At 39.0% G+C, this 14,991-nt stretch overlaps 1 protein-coding gene across 3 annotated transcripts in view; it reads right to left on the bottom strand.

Annotated features, from left to right (window-relative positions):
* Nucleotides 1–14,991, bottom strand: part of PDSS2 (decaprenyl diphosphate synthase subunit 2) — a 122,140-nt gene that overhangs the window by 65,364 nt on the left and 41,785 nt on the right. For 2 of the 3 annotated variants that reach the window (XM_075747827.1, XM_075747826.1), the window contains exon 2: nucleotides 7,668–7,799. The exons of the other annotated variant lie outside the window; for it this stretch is intronic. In XM_075747827.1, coding sequence (XP_075603942.1) covers nucleotides 7,668–7,799 — 132 coding nt within the window. The remainder of the gene's footprint in view (nucleotides 1–7,667; nucleotides 7,800–14,991) is intronic. 3 annotated transcript variants of the gene reach the window in all.

A 14,991-nucleotide genomic window follows, 5' to 3' on the forward strand; every position in this document is an offset into this window, starting at 1 on the left:
ACACACTAGTTGGGATACTGCACCTTTGCTGAAAGCCAGCTTTCCAGAAGATAGGAATAAGAACACCAAGTCCCAAAGGAAATCATTTTTATGATAAAGAGTCCTAATGTGCCCCAGTAAAGGTGAGGATTGATTGTTATGGACTATTGTTACTATAATTAGAAGTCAAACACCAATTAGCAGTTCCATTAATAAGATTAATCTCTGCAATATCTGCAGCTGAGACCCAGGGCTTGTGTGCAATACGCCAGCGTGAATTTAAAGTGCAACAACTATTCCACACTAAAACTCCCAGCTTGAATACTTACATCAGACAAAAGAAAAAAAGCTCAGCTGCCTTTGAGTTTTGAGTTTCTACACACACTACCGGTCCTACTACATCTTTCTCATTTCTTGCTTTATATCTTGTTAAAACACATTCTACCATGATTTACATCATTGATGGGGATAGGTTCAATGCAGCGCGAAGTCTCCAAAATTGTGGTTCACAGCCACTCCCTCTGCATCGCACCAGGCCAGGGTAAATCTAATTTAGTTTTCCATTACTAGTAAACTCAAAGTAGTAGTAATGGAAAAAAAAAAAACCCAAACAACTTCCTACAAATACAGAAGTACTCTTCACATGACAGGAGTCTACGATAAAGTTAGGAATCATTTATTTACTTCAAAATGTCAAGGTAAGAAAACAGTAAAATCCAATCTCCCAAGTTAATACACTATACAGTTCAAAGTACAGAAACTGAAAGAAGGGCAAGGTCTGAAGATGAGGTGATAAGTCACACACATTAATGCTCTTTGTAGCTTTGTAGGTACCAAAATCATCATTTGTATGGTGGTTCTTTGGTTTTATTTCATCTGAGTTTTGTCTTTTGCAATAACTCTCAAACAGAATTTGTCCACTGATAAACCTATACCATGCAAGGTAGAAAGAATTTTTTTAAATAAAATTTAATAGCAAATAACATCAAGACAACCTCTAAGCATCACTTACAGTGTAACAATACAATTAATCTCACCTTCACCAAAATTTACTTGCCATTGCCTTGGCTTATTAGCCAAGAGGCTTTGTAATGGATTTGCATTTTCCCTTCTTCATTTTAAAGGGAGGCTGATTTCTTTGCATAGAATTACTATTCATTGAATATAGATTTATGTGGAGACACATTTCAGTTGGAAAGCATTTAAACAACTATTAAAAATTACAAACATCTTTAAGCTTGTCTACAGCAGAAAGAATTGGCTGGCAAAACTCTGCTGGTGAGCTGAGCAAGTGAAAATACAGCTTACACAGTAAAAGACCTCCTTTGCCAGATTAACATTTACCTGTTCCTAAACCAGACGGGAGCCCTTTGCAATTACAGTCATCTGCTCCAATTGGAGTTGTGACAGTCTTCTGAGTCAAGAACAACATCATCGTCTCTCAGCTGTTTGGTTGCATTCACAAGGACAGGACAGAAGCTACTTGCCAATAATTGGAGCTCTCAGGGTATTCAGAGCCCAAGTTGTACATCCTCATGGAGTATTTATTCTGTTTATCACTCAAAGTAGAACACCTTTTACACTTTCTCAATTTCCAGAGAAGCTGTTCTCACACCTCATAATGCTATTATGCTAAATACACAGAGCAGAGTATTGCCATTTCAGATCCCTCTCAACCATAAAATCCCAGTTCAACAGCAGTCCAGGACACATGTAGAAATAACGCCAACAAACCAATGCCCATTTGTGTAAATTTGCACAGACTGCAAGTCTCAAAAGCGTACTATAACCAGTATATAACCTTCACACTTTTGACTACACAGCCCATATTTACCTTTACAGACTGAAGTTGTCCAAGGATCATCATTCACATAGCTCCAATTCCTTGGAGGCAGCCCGACTGCCTTTCATGCATACAGCAATTAAAGACTGCTCTAACAAGCACAGTGTCACCTCTGTTACACCTGCCATGGCATGGGTTTTGCAGAAAGAACAGATAGTGCTGCAGATGGTGAGCTGTCACCTATGAGAAATGGAAGAGATTCCTAGTGTCTTCACCAATACACAACTTTTGGTGGCATAACTCTTAAGACAGACAAGAACTTTATGCTTGTGTTCTCATAGTAGGCCCTGACACAGTCCACATTACTAATTCTGAAAATCTTGGGATAGAAAGTTCTTTGGATATGTCACCTCTCAAATGACCTTAAGGACATCTAATAGTCTAGATTATGCCAACATCAGCGCAGCCTCTTGTGAGCTACATGTCAGCTACATATTCATGAATGCACACCAACTACAGCATTAAATACAGAGCATGAGGCTAAAGGCAGGGGGTAGAAAGTTCACTCACCTGTTTAAAACATATTTTGATTATCACCTTGTGAAAAAAAAAAACCCATGTTCTTGAAAGACCTGACCTTCATGAAGAAAGCTAGATGAGTCTGACCTCATTGCTGACTCTGCTTTGAGCAGGAGGTTGGTCTGCAGACCTCCTGAGATACCTTCCAACTTGAATTATTCTGTGAACCTAGAAGTACTATAGGCAGCATCTGGTTTACCCTGAAAGGAGGGCAATGGAAGGGTGAACTTTCTCTGAAGAGGACATAAAGCTGTTCAGAATCCAGGGGGAAGGAAATTAAGGCAAAACTTTGTTTTCATATCTAGCAAAGAAATGCTGGGAGCAAGCTAGATGTAACTGCAAAGGGACAGAACAGTATGTCCTCTGTCCTTAGAATGATGCCTACCCTCTCCTAACTTCTTTGCAACCAAAGACATTTCCAGAGAAAAAACAACCAATGGATGAATGAACCCTCTGTTTAAGATCTGGTATTTCTTGGAGACCTTTAGGATGCGAATCAATGTTCCTTTACAGAAGGTGAGAACAAGATGACTTTGGTACCCAGGGCCACTTAGTAAGAATTACTACTGGTACTCCACAAGCAAAAGACCCATCACTATAACAAGGAGGTGGCATCTGCTGCTAACTTTCACTTAAATTGGGCTTTTGTTGGAAGCAGTATCAATGCTGGTTCCAAAATCATTACTAAAACACTAAGTAAAAGGAGTGTATGTTCACGATCACTGTCACTATAGCATTATCACCACTCTCCCAAGCAGCAGGAAGAATTTTGCTTCAGAGACAAGTTTATCCAGTGTGCACCTTCTTCTTGTAGGAAAGCATGTTCATCTTGCAAGAGACGAATTCCTGAAGCTTTAAAGGCCAGCTGCATCATCTTGAGGGTCAAGAGGCAGAGACAGAGCCCAGTGGTGACAGTACCAATCTGTTTGCTGGATTTACCAGATTTTAGTCCTTTCTACATTCCACTCTACACATACAGACACACACTTGCTGATTTTGGTAGAATAAGAAGGTCTTTGCTTGTCAATGACCATAGGATTCACCAGTATGAATGCACAGGCAGATTTGACTGAAAAAAGGATTTTTATTTTTTTTTAAAACCTCTGACAAGCATCCATGTAAATCTGCAGAGCTGACTCAGTGGATGTCAGTACTACAGGGTATTTTTGAAACTAGCACTAATGGTAAAAAAAAGATGATGCAAAACGTGACAGAGAAGAAAATAACTTGCTGTACTAGAGCCAAGGATACTGAGGTCTGAAGAGATGGCGTAAGTTTGTTCTTTGGTGCCACTTGCATTTCAAACTGCAATATAGAGGCTATGTCAGGGATTCACTACTCAATATAAAGCCAAGGAGATTCCTCAGTCCCCAGCCAATGTCTGGCAGCAGCAGACATGAACAGAAAAAGATACCCCTTTGGCTATTTAGTGAGAGGACTCAAGTCAGTCTTGCTATTGTCAACTGTAAGAATCTAGCTCCAACTATAAAGCATAAAGCTCTAAGTGTTCAGAAATCATATGATCCTGGAGCTTCAATTAAAAACCTCACTTCCAGCAATGAAGTAAAAGAACAGCAAGCTGCATACTTGGCTACCCGAGTGAGTTTTGCTCTGAAGACGACAACAGAGAGCAGTGTCAGACTCTAGTATAATCACCAGTTAGGAAATGTATCTCAAAGCTCTTATGAAGCTCTAGGCTCCTGTGTCACATCTAAGGTGTTCTCTCATACTATTAGCATGCTAAATTATCATTACTTCGATTCTGCCAAAACCCAAATGTGAGTTTTGCTTTCTCTTCGGCACAGGAGTAGGAAGGAGTTTCAAAGGAATACGGGATGCATGCTTTGGGTACAAGCAACGACATCAACCCGTACATGATACTGCTTGCATACTCTGTAGTGAGCACTGCACTTCATCATTACATTTGCAATGCTTCTATAGCCAAGGAAATATTTTCCTAAAGGGTAAGAGACCAGCAGAAAGTTTCAACTTTAGGAAATCTGTCCAGCAGCTGAGATAGACCTGTTTATCATGCTGCTACATCTCCTCTTCATCCTCTTCTGGGATCATTGGTGCTGAGCTGGAAGTAAAGCCCGGTTCTTCTCCCCACCAATAGGAATAAAGTCAGGTTGCTGTACAGAGTAAAGCATGCCAAGCAGGCTTTTATAACACTTCCCTCCTTATCTTCGGCATGGCTCATAAGGCAATCAGCAGTTACTATGATCTCCTTCCATACAATGACCCCCACAGCCCCAGCTTAATGCAGGCAGAACATGTCTCCTGCAAATTATGAAGTGCTAAAGCTGGAGGCAAAGCCAGCCAGAGGCAGCACCATATAACTACACTAGCCCTGTTCCTGTAACTACCTAATTGTAATCCTCATTATTCTGGAAAAGATTGCTCTCTGGTAGCAGGCATCAGTTCTGTTCCATTGTGTACCAGTAAAAAACAGATGCCAGCTAAGCAGCTAGCTAATCTATTTTTATACATTTAGGTCAACTGTCCCATGAACTGACATATCTAGAGAACAGGAGAATAGGATAATTTTTTTTTTCGCTATTACAAATTCAGCTCTCAGTGTCTTTCTGTTTTAATTGTAGTTATTTTATTCCTTGCTTATATTGTGATTCAGGAATATGAAACAGGAAGAAGAGGTTAAGCAGAACATGCCAGATTCCAGAACGAAAAAGTCCACCATGGGTTTTTTTGTGGTTTTCTAAGTTAAATAATTATGGCACTGTTACATCTTCCTGGTCACAGATTGTACGTTTAGCGTAGTACCAGATTTAGCGGACTGATGTAAGCTGGCTACCCACTGTGGGACTGAATATTTAAAGAGAACACAAGAGCTGGTTCCAACACAAACAGTGGGAAAAGAAAGACTGGGCTGGTGCAATCACTGACACGTACTGGAACAACTTAGCTCATGCTCAGATTTCAGGAATGCAATTAATTAATCACTACTAAGTACCCTAAAATCAAGTGAGCCATATCCCAGCTAATAGTCCACAATGTAACATTCACAGCACGTAAGTATCGGGCAATGAAGATGCTCATTACAGTGCCAGAAATAATATTTCCAGCAAAATATTATATATAAAGATGAAGTAATTATATGGCATGGCAACAAAAAGAACTGTACAGTTTACAGCTGAACTGAATATCTGTAAGATTTCCAAAAAATACTTTCCAAAGCTAGAGACATATATGAACAATAAAGGATTAAACATATTTCTTCACTTCGTATCACTGAGGGATATACTTTGCCTTTGATATGTATGTCTAATATACACACCATATATAATTACACTGTAACCGAGATAGCAGATAAAAATGTATTAATGGAAAACAATGTCTTTTTGTCTTATTAATGAGAAAGCAGTTTGTAAAATACTATTTGTAATACATAAAACAATCACAAAAGTGCTTTAAGATCACAATTTCACAAACTGCCTGTTCTCTTTGCTTTATACAATGGAGAAATCAAAATCAGAAATTAGACTCATGTTTAAGACTGTATTTGGAAAAGCACCTTAAATAAAGGAGTCCAAAATCAAAGGCAAACCCCACGGTGACTTCAGTGGAGGGCAAGAACTAGCCACTATGGCACAAAAGGAAACAATGCATCAGCATTCTCCTAGCGTGCATCAGTTTGCTCATATTTACACCGTGCTACAGATTTAAAGTGTCATTGAAAATCCATTTAAATTAACAACTCCATAGTTATCACTTTTGCAGACAGTAATGAACCTGTGTGGGTGTATTCAAAACTGCTTCATTTTTGGAGTACCTTTGTAACTCCAAACTAGACATTATAATGGCTATTGACTTGCTCAAACTTAGATTATTAGGCTAGATTTTCAGCTGGTTGAACTGGCATAGTTCCAATGATGTCCATTTACACCAAATGGCTTATTATTAATTCAAGGTCTTATTTGCTCCTTAATGAATACTTCCACTAGTCACCTTCCCAACGGCAGCTTTAAATGCTCAAACGTTACCTCCATGGTCAGAATCATCACACTCAAGAACTTAGTTATCAAAAAAATAATGCTTTTTCTCTCCTTTTATGAGGCCTACTTAAGGTAAACTTTTTTAATCATTTACAAAACAAACTAAAATATCTCCTGTGCCATAATTAGCTAACTAGAATTATGCTTTCATACAGCATCATTTGCATATAAATATAAAAATTTTACAACCCTAAGGGGACATTAAGGACAAAACAAAACAAGAATAGAATTAAACAGCTAAAGGGACAACACAGCCCTCCATAACAAGCCTCTTTTATAGCCTTGTCTTTTTTCTTACTTATTGCTATTTCTGTCTGTAGCCATTCATACATATTTTCCTTCTCTGTTATTTTAAGATATTATACATATTTTAACATCTTTGTTTGGTCTTTTCAATTTCACAATGCTATGTCTGCACTTCTAAAACAAATCAGGATACAAACATGTCACTAAGGTTGTGCATCTTCATTTAATACATCACAGTGGTCAGAAACACAACTGAAAATACCAAAGTCTGTTCCCTTAACCAAGCAACACTCACACTTCTTCAAAAGGATTTCAAAAATTCAAATTTTGCAATTTTTCAACCAGATCTTACTTATTACGTCAGTGGAACAGCTAACTGTCAAAAATACAAAGGACAGCAACCACTATTTTTGACTGCTGTTGTTACTAGTATTAAGTAATTTAGTTTAAATACTTAAAAATGTTTAGGAACTCAATGAAGTTGAACTATCTCAGTGAGAGCCTGAGGAACCTTAATGGTAGGCTGAGTAATTCTGTGTGAAACGTGGGAGGTAAAAACTTTCTTCTATACCGCTGTTTCATGAGAAAATATCCTTCAAAGGGGCTATAGCAAAACTTACGTGCCCAGTGAAACCAACTGGTATTTGACAAGACTGGCAATCTGACTCTGAAATGTCTAGTAAGTAGGTGTACCCAAGTAACACCTGAGTAACTCAAAATGGAAATACTCTAATAAAAAATATTTCCTAGCATCTTTACTTTTTTGGTTCCAAGTATGTCTTAACATAAGCTTTCAAATAGCTATCTTGATCCAAATGTTTTTAATTTGGTTGCACTCAAAAGCCACAATGAAGATATAGGCATGGATATATGAGCTATACGAAGAGTAAGAAATGGTTTTCACCATGGAAAGCTTATAATAATCCTAAGGAACAAAGTTTTGTAATTTGGTAAGTACTGATTTTACTTAACAGCTGAGCAAGCCACTTAAGATGTTTTGACACTACCATGAAGTTGCCCCATCAAATGTACCTTGGCATATCTTGCTGAAGAAAGTTACTACATACCTGGAATAAATTCCACTGACCATGCTGTGCTGGAAAGAGAGTTCTGCCGTGCTGGGTCCAGCAGCTTTGGAAATAAGCAATACGACCAGACCTCGCATCTGTAAATTATTTCGGCTATCGTACACAAAACCCCTGCAAAAAGGAAAGGAAAAATAAAAGAACATGTTTTCACAATCTATTTTCACTAGTCATACCAAAGCGGAAAGACAGACTCAGACCTCAGGCTGCCATCATTTCATTAATTCTTTAATATTCACATTTGCATGGAAATAAGCTGCAATTATTAATCGTGATCTTTTGTCATCCTTTACCTGACACTTACAATGAAATACTACTGTTGCAAGTATTCAGGATTAAATCTTATTTGTTTCCAAGGAGCACCATATATCCTGCATTTCATGTCATGCCATGAAAAGAGTATTTCAGAATAATTCAATGTGATCTACTGTAACAGGAACATAAGAGCTTTCACAGTTTGTTGTTTGAAGTACAAAAAAGCCAAAAGAAGCCTCGTACTTCAAGAGAAGAAAGGGAAAGGAGGAAAGGTACATCCAAAATCTAAACAGTATTCTTTCAGCAGATTATAGATCAGAGTGGTTACGAACAGACTGCACAATACATACAACACATCTAAGTATATTAGGAATAGACTGCAGAAACTGATGAAGGACATAAAATAAAAAGTTAAGAGACAAATGAAGTACAGATGGGCTGTTTAAAAAAAACAAACCAAAACCAGTTTCAAATGCTGCACCTTAAAATTTGGGGTCAGAAGGAAACTGCCCCCAAAAACGTATCTGTTGAAAGTAATTCTAAATGACCTCTTAAATATACCATCTCAGGAATTAACTTGTTTGAAAGCAAGCCCAGTTTTCCTTTCTGACTGCAGTCTCGAATTTTGGATTTTTTTTTTCATTACATTTACACCACTTCACAAAGCAAGAATATCTACAGTATACTATTTAGATAGACACATAAACATTTAAAAAATAATTTCAATAGCACCCTTCTGTGTGAAAGCTCTTGTGCTACTTCAACTGAAAAAAACAAAACAAAAAATCTTGACTTCTTTAGTCTCTACAACTTTCCTACAGTGATGGGGAAACGGGCCAAACCAGAAGTCTCAAAAAGCTCTAGGAGAAGAATGAGAGGGTCTACCCAGGTAGCTGGCACAAGACAACTACTGGGCTTGACCTTGACACCTGCACTGAATTCCAGGCTAATACTTCCCCCTCCAGAGAAGCCCTGAGCTCACACTCAGTGCAACTACAGCCTCCAAACGCCACCAACAATTAACACAAGAGGAGGCCAGTATAGCTAGTAGGGCCTTCTACCACAACCCACATTCTTAGCTCTGGTGGAGTCTAACGAGCCAAATGAGACCACAGCTTTTCATTCTGTGCCTTTTTAATGTGCCCACATCCCATTTGCTTCACCTGTAGACTAATGGACTGGCCTACCCAGGACCAGCTAGGGGTGAGTGTACCAAGCCTGAGGCACTACACCCCACACTCAGCAACGTGGCAGCTGTGGTGTTAGAGAAGGTATCGACTTCTGCTAAATTTCCAAAAGAGACAGCAAGCGTGTATGGCCTCAGACAGTAACACAGTTTGGTTCAACTAAGTTGAGGTTGTAAGAACCAAGTGGATACCAAATGTTTACAGCCAAAGCTGAAATTTAGCCAAAAGCAAGCACTAGCCACCAATCTTAACCTGCAATAATGCAATTAAAAGTCTCTCTTAAAAGAACAGTAAAATGCAAATAGCAATTAACACATTACCTTGCCAGCTATCCGAAAATAAACAGATTAAAATGTTTCTGAAAATTACGAGAACATGGGTAATCAATATTTTAGTAGAAGACATTCAGCACAGATTTTAGCACATGAGATCCAAACATAACTTCCTGAGGAGAAATCATGCCACAGAGCCACCAGCTCTCACCTCTTCCGTCCTCAAAGATCCTTTTAAAAAACCCAACCAAACCCTGAACAAAACAGCATAAGAACTGCTGAAAGGAAGACACTATATAACTTCCCGGAGCAGACAATAATTTATTTTCGTAGACCAGTCCCGCAGTACTTCCCAACCACCCAAACCCAGGAAAGCTTGCACAGCTCAGAACTCTCCCCAAGAAAGAATTGGTCCTGCAACACCCACCTTTATTATTATTTATGGAAAGGGTACATGTAGTGAGGGATTTTAAAGAGGAGGGGATAGCTGCTTGCCTTCAGTATTCTGTGAATTTATAACTTGCATACCTTCATTCTCACCAAGCACACAAATAAATTACTCTTCTTACCAGGTTCCAATATACAGTTAACAGAATGCAGCCAAGAGAGTTGCAGAAGTGTTAAGCGTTAATTGCAACACTTAAAACTCCATAGATTTCCAAAGGCAGAGCCACAGTCAACACGAAACTACCCAGGAAAAAAACTAGAAAATACATAAAATGGATAATATATAGTGTGTATATATCCTGTATACAGAAGTCATAGCTGTTTCTGGTGGTGTAAGTACTTCTCTGGCTTGAAGTTCAGTTGATCATTTTACTCACAGACACAAAAGCTACACAGATGATACAACCAAATTTAAATATATTTCTTCAACACTATTTACAATTCCATCATTTTAAAAGAAAAGTGGTTTTAGGAAAATTTGGGGGTTTTCCCACACATGTATGCTGGTAAAATCAGAGCGCCTTACTAAATGCAGGATCCCATGAGAAATAAATAACACTTTAAAAAAACCAAACCCACCAAATATAGCAAATTATGGTGATACTTTTAGACACTTTGTTTTTCCATGCCCAGTGCTCTACAGCTTGCCATGGGACAGGATATTACAGAAGTAGAGGGAAAAAAAGGTGTTCACCACAGGATTATAAAGCACTGGCCTTTAAAGAAGCCTCTGCCTAGGTAGACACCACTAGAAGTGAAGCACTACAGTGCTTTTACCTGATTCAGACTAGGTGAGGAACAGAAGAAGAAAATTAGCTGTGCTGAAAATACTCAAACAATTTCATAGCAGTAACAAAAGCCAGCGTTCAGAGCTGTTCAGGGAGTTGCAAGACCACTAGCAAGGAATGCTTTGCATTCTTAGCAGAAAACTATTGATGAGAAGTGCAGCCGGGGGTAAGGGGGAAGAACAGGACGTAAAAATTAAACAGCCTAATAATAATAAGCAACATGTCTGTCATTTCTACATCTAATCTTATAGCCTATATGCTACATATGGTTTGGATGTAATTTTAGACAGAATTTTCTATGAATTACCAAACCAGTAGCCAAAGTCTAATTCCATTCCAAACATGACTGAAGTTGTGGTACTGACATGTAACACATCCACACTAAAGCAAACCGCATTAGACTTGAAACAAATAAAGCCTACGGTGATCATCCTTTAGACACCAGAAACTACTGCAGCTACTTGACATGGCTTCAGGGGTCATATTCACATTCTGAATTAAGCTCCCAAGAGATACTCTGCACAAGTAACAGCTACACAAAAGTCTTCCAGATGGTGCAATTAGTCTTGATGGGTATGTGGCAGGAGACAGGTGCCTCTAGGGAAGAAAAGTGAACTAAAAGCAACGCAAGTGAAATTGTGCACACATAAAAAAGGATGCATCAGGCTGAGACTCTTTTGGAAAACCTCTGCTGAACACCACAGCTACATGCATAAAGTACCCAAAAAGAAACAGGATCACAATCTGGCTTGTCCTAAGTTACAGGCTGGTTATCTGGTTATCTTGCAAATTACATACTTCATCCTCAGGGGACCCCATGCCAAAAAAGGTAAGTCAAACACTTCTACAAGTCAGTTTTAGTTTTGCAAAACATTAAGAATTGGGGGGGGGGGAGGACACAGACATGGACACACCACACCCTGCAAACAATAATCCAGAAAGCATTTACTCTAGGTATTATCTAGAATAACCCATTTGAAAACTGGCAGATTTACAGTTTTAAATACAGAACACTGTTCACAAAAAAAATTCATCTTGCAGCACAGGGAGGAAGCGCTTAGCTCTGACACATGCGCAGTATGACACCGTACAGGCACAAGAGACTCACACCACCCACTCAAGCAATGACACTGGCTAATAGCTAATGTGCTGCAAATTACACCTCCTACTACCAGAGTCCGTCTGCTGCAGAGAATAAATCGAGCAAACATGAGCATTTCGCTTAATGCTTTGTGTATTTCTCCACATGTGCAGCCATTTCAGGAGACTTTGCAGTTAAAATATTAATCCCCAATAACTGATAGGTTTAACTCCATCAGTAATTTAGACTTTTATTACAAAAAACTCAATAATTGACTACTTACTGCAAACACCATTCATATTTTTGAGCAATCTTGTTTAAATACTGCAAAGATTTTAAATTATTTGTGTGAGACAAAACCAGCTACCATTCTTATCACTTTTTTCATTTCACTGAAATTAAACAATAGAGAGGAAATATGGCAAATACAACAGTTACTGTAAGGAAAAGATGGACATGGGGGAAATTTCATGGTACCAAATGAGAGGGAAAAAAACCAACCACAAAAAAATAAAGCACAGGCAACTGTGAAGTCAACTGACTCTGCAAGTGGGTGTAGCTGAAGAGAACATACTTATGGGTAGTAGTGCTAGTTCAAATTTAACCACTAAGAATACAGAACAAATTTCCAGTCAAAACAGACCTGATAAGGTATTTTGGAAGGGTGAAAAGGGGGTTGTTAAATGTTTAGTCAAACATTTTTTAGTATTTTCCAAAATGTTCTGCTCACGACTGATGCAAACAAGAGCTGCTGGATTTGCAGCCATTTCATCAGTTATCCCCTCCACCATTGCCCAGGTGCTGGTAGGGGCTGAAGTTAACAGATCCCTGCCGTCCTCCTCACCTCTGCCGGCGATTTTGCCCTTCCTTTCCCTGCATTTTATTGAAGGTGCCCCATTGACAGAATCAATTTGGGTCATACGTGAGCTCTGGTTAGCTACAAGGGGAAGGAAAACATGGAGAGATACAGGGTAGTGACCAGCCACTCCTCTACCTTCCCACTTTGGATGTCAAACAAAAGAAGGGGGGGTGGGGTGGGAATCACCTGTTCACACAGCTCTAATAAAAAGCAGCTGGGAAAGTCTGTAGCACAACCAAAATCAATTATGCTGATGAAGATTTATAAGCCTGGGATAATGTCATTGAAAACACAGGCTAGTTTCAGGCCAGAATACAAACTGTTCTGAAAAAACCCCACCCTCTATTCAAACTGACAATCCCAGATGTGACAATATAAACACAGTTTAAAATCTGTAACATCTCGGGAAAGTAACATCTATTTTACTCAATACAGAAGGGTTATCAGAATGGTTACAGGTACATTTGAAAAAAAAAAAAAAAGAAAAAACACTTTTTCAAAATTAATTATAACTGACAATTCTATATCTAGCACTAGGTAGGGCATGGAGCTATTCAGCAAGATTGTCGGCTTCCTTATTAGAAATGCAAGAGTTCTACCAGCCTCAGGGCTTTTATCCAATTTGCTTTATTAATGACTTGTCAGAAGTAAATAAGAGAAAACTCTCTGACATACTCATTTTTTAAATGGATGTTAAACCACTGTATTGTAGATGCACTTGTCTGAATCACAGGATTCACTATCTGACCATATGATCACACTCATACATGCATACATTCAAATACTCAGAGGATTCAATTTTATATATTTGGTGTATGCTAACAGCTAGAAGTTGCTGTAAGTCTATAGCAACTTATTTTCACCTGTTACTCAAGTTTTGAGTACATATTAAATACCCTTCTGCACAACATATCTTAAAAAACATTAAAACCCCTGGTCCATTCCAACATCCACGGCCAGATCTGTAGACAGGGATCAACCCTGTCACGACGGGTGTTTTGAGCACGGTTCAGCCAGGGGGGAGGAAGAAGACAAAATTACTTCACACAGGGAGAACAGAATTTAAAAGTGAGATTCAAATTAAATATCCAGCTAACAGGAAATGATAGGAGGGATGCTCTGAAACCCACGAGCCATCTCAACTTAAAAGCCCACTGGAGGCTGCAGATGAGAACATGTGCATTTCAGAAACTTATTCCTGGACTTGGACATCTAAACATCACTTTGAGTATGGAAAGTAAGTTTTGGGACTGGGGGAATTTCTTTACCTGAAAAACAGGGTTGTGATGGGGACGGGGCTCATTACTGTTATCTAATAGTCCAGTAATTAAAAGGCTTACCCAGTAAGAGCAGACCTGTGTAATGGGTCAGGCCAGGCTTGGGGGAATTCCCACTTTGCAGGAAGGTAGCAGGTTACATGGGAGGTCTTTCTTACAGCACTCCTGCTCTGCCTGCCTCCAAGCAAACGAGGGGTCTCAACCCGTTAGCTTTGTGAAGCCAATCACAAAGAAACATAAGATTTCACAGACAAAAACCAAAACAGATGACTCTGGTGCTAAGATGACAGAGGCCTGTATCTGCACTGGGTCTTCATCCAAAGCCGCCCCCCTCCCCCCCCCCCAAAAAAAACCCCAAAACAATTTAGATGTAGTGTGGCGTTCACTTCCAATACAAAGCAACTTGTTAATAACTCCGACCACCACACGGTGTGATGCTTGGATAGTTAAGATTAAGCCAAGATGGTAACTTGATCATGTGCAAAAGAAGAATGGTTGCTGCCCAGGGAGGAAGTTCTTGCCTGAAAATTACAAGTTCACAACTGCACCTCCACGGGCACAGTCACTGAATAACTTACACAGACAACGTTCTATCTCTGCTTCCATTTGGCTAGCAGTTTTAAGAATACTTTATGAATCACAACCAAGGCCTTCAGTGAAAAACAGGCATCAAAACGCTCAGTTCCACATAAGCTGCAGCATTTTTTGGGATGCAAAGAACTTTATTGATTTGGGTAACTTTTCTTGCATTTATGAAGTCTCAGACACCTACTCATCCAGGGAGAGTGACTAAGGCTCACTCAACGTACACTTGAAAGACAGCTTGTATGAAATTTAGCTATTCAAGTGTCCTAGAAATCCACATAAGGTATGTCTTAAAAATATTAAATATATTCTTCACAAACTGAATAGAAACATAACAAAGATGATCTTAGTTGCTTTATCTTAGAAGAAGGTTGCAGGAGCATACCTTCCTAACAGGCAGCTCCTGGAGAAGAGCTCCTAAGACCTAAGCTCCTAAGAGCTCCTTTCCAACCTGAATTCATGAGAGAAGAAAATAGCTGCGCAGTTTTCACAGGATTTTATTTACAAGGAGAAACATTTCTTAACTAAAAGTGAAAAATTCCATGCCAAGTTTTA

Source organism: Balearica regulorum, chromosome 3 (genome assembly GCF_011004875.1).
Source record: "Balearica regulorum gibbericeps isolate bBalReg1 chromosome 3, bBalReg1.pri, whole genome shotgun sequence".
Lineage (NCBI taxonomy): Eukaryota > Metazoa > Chordata > Aves > Gruiformes > Gruidae > Balearica > Balearica regulorum.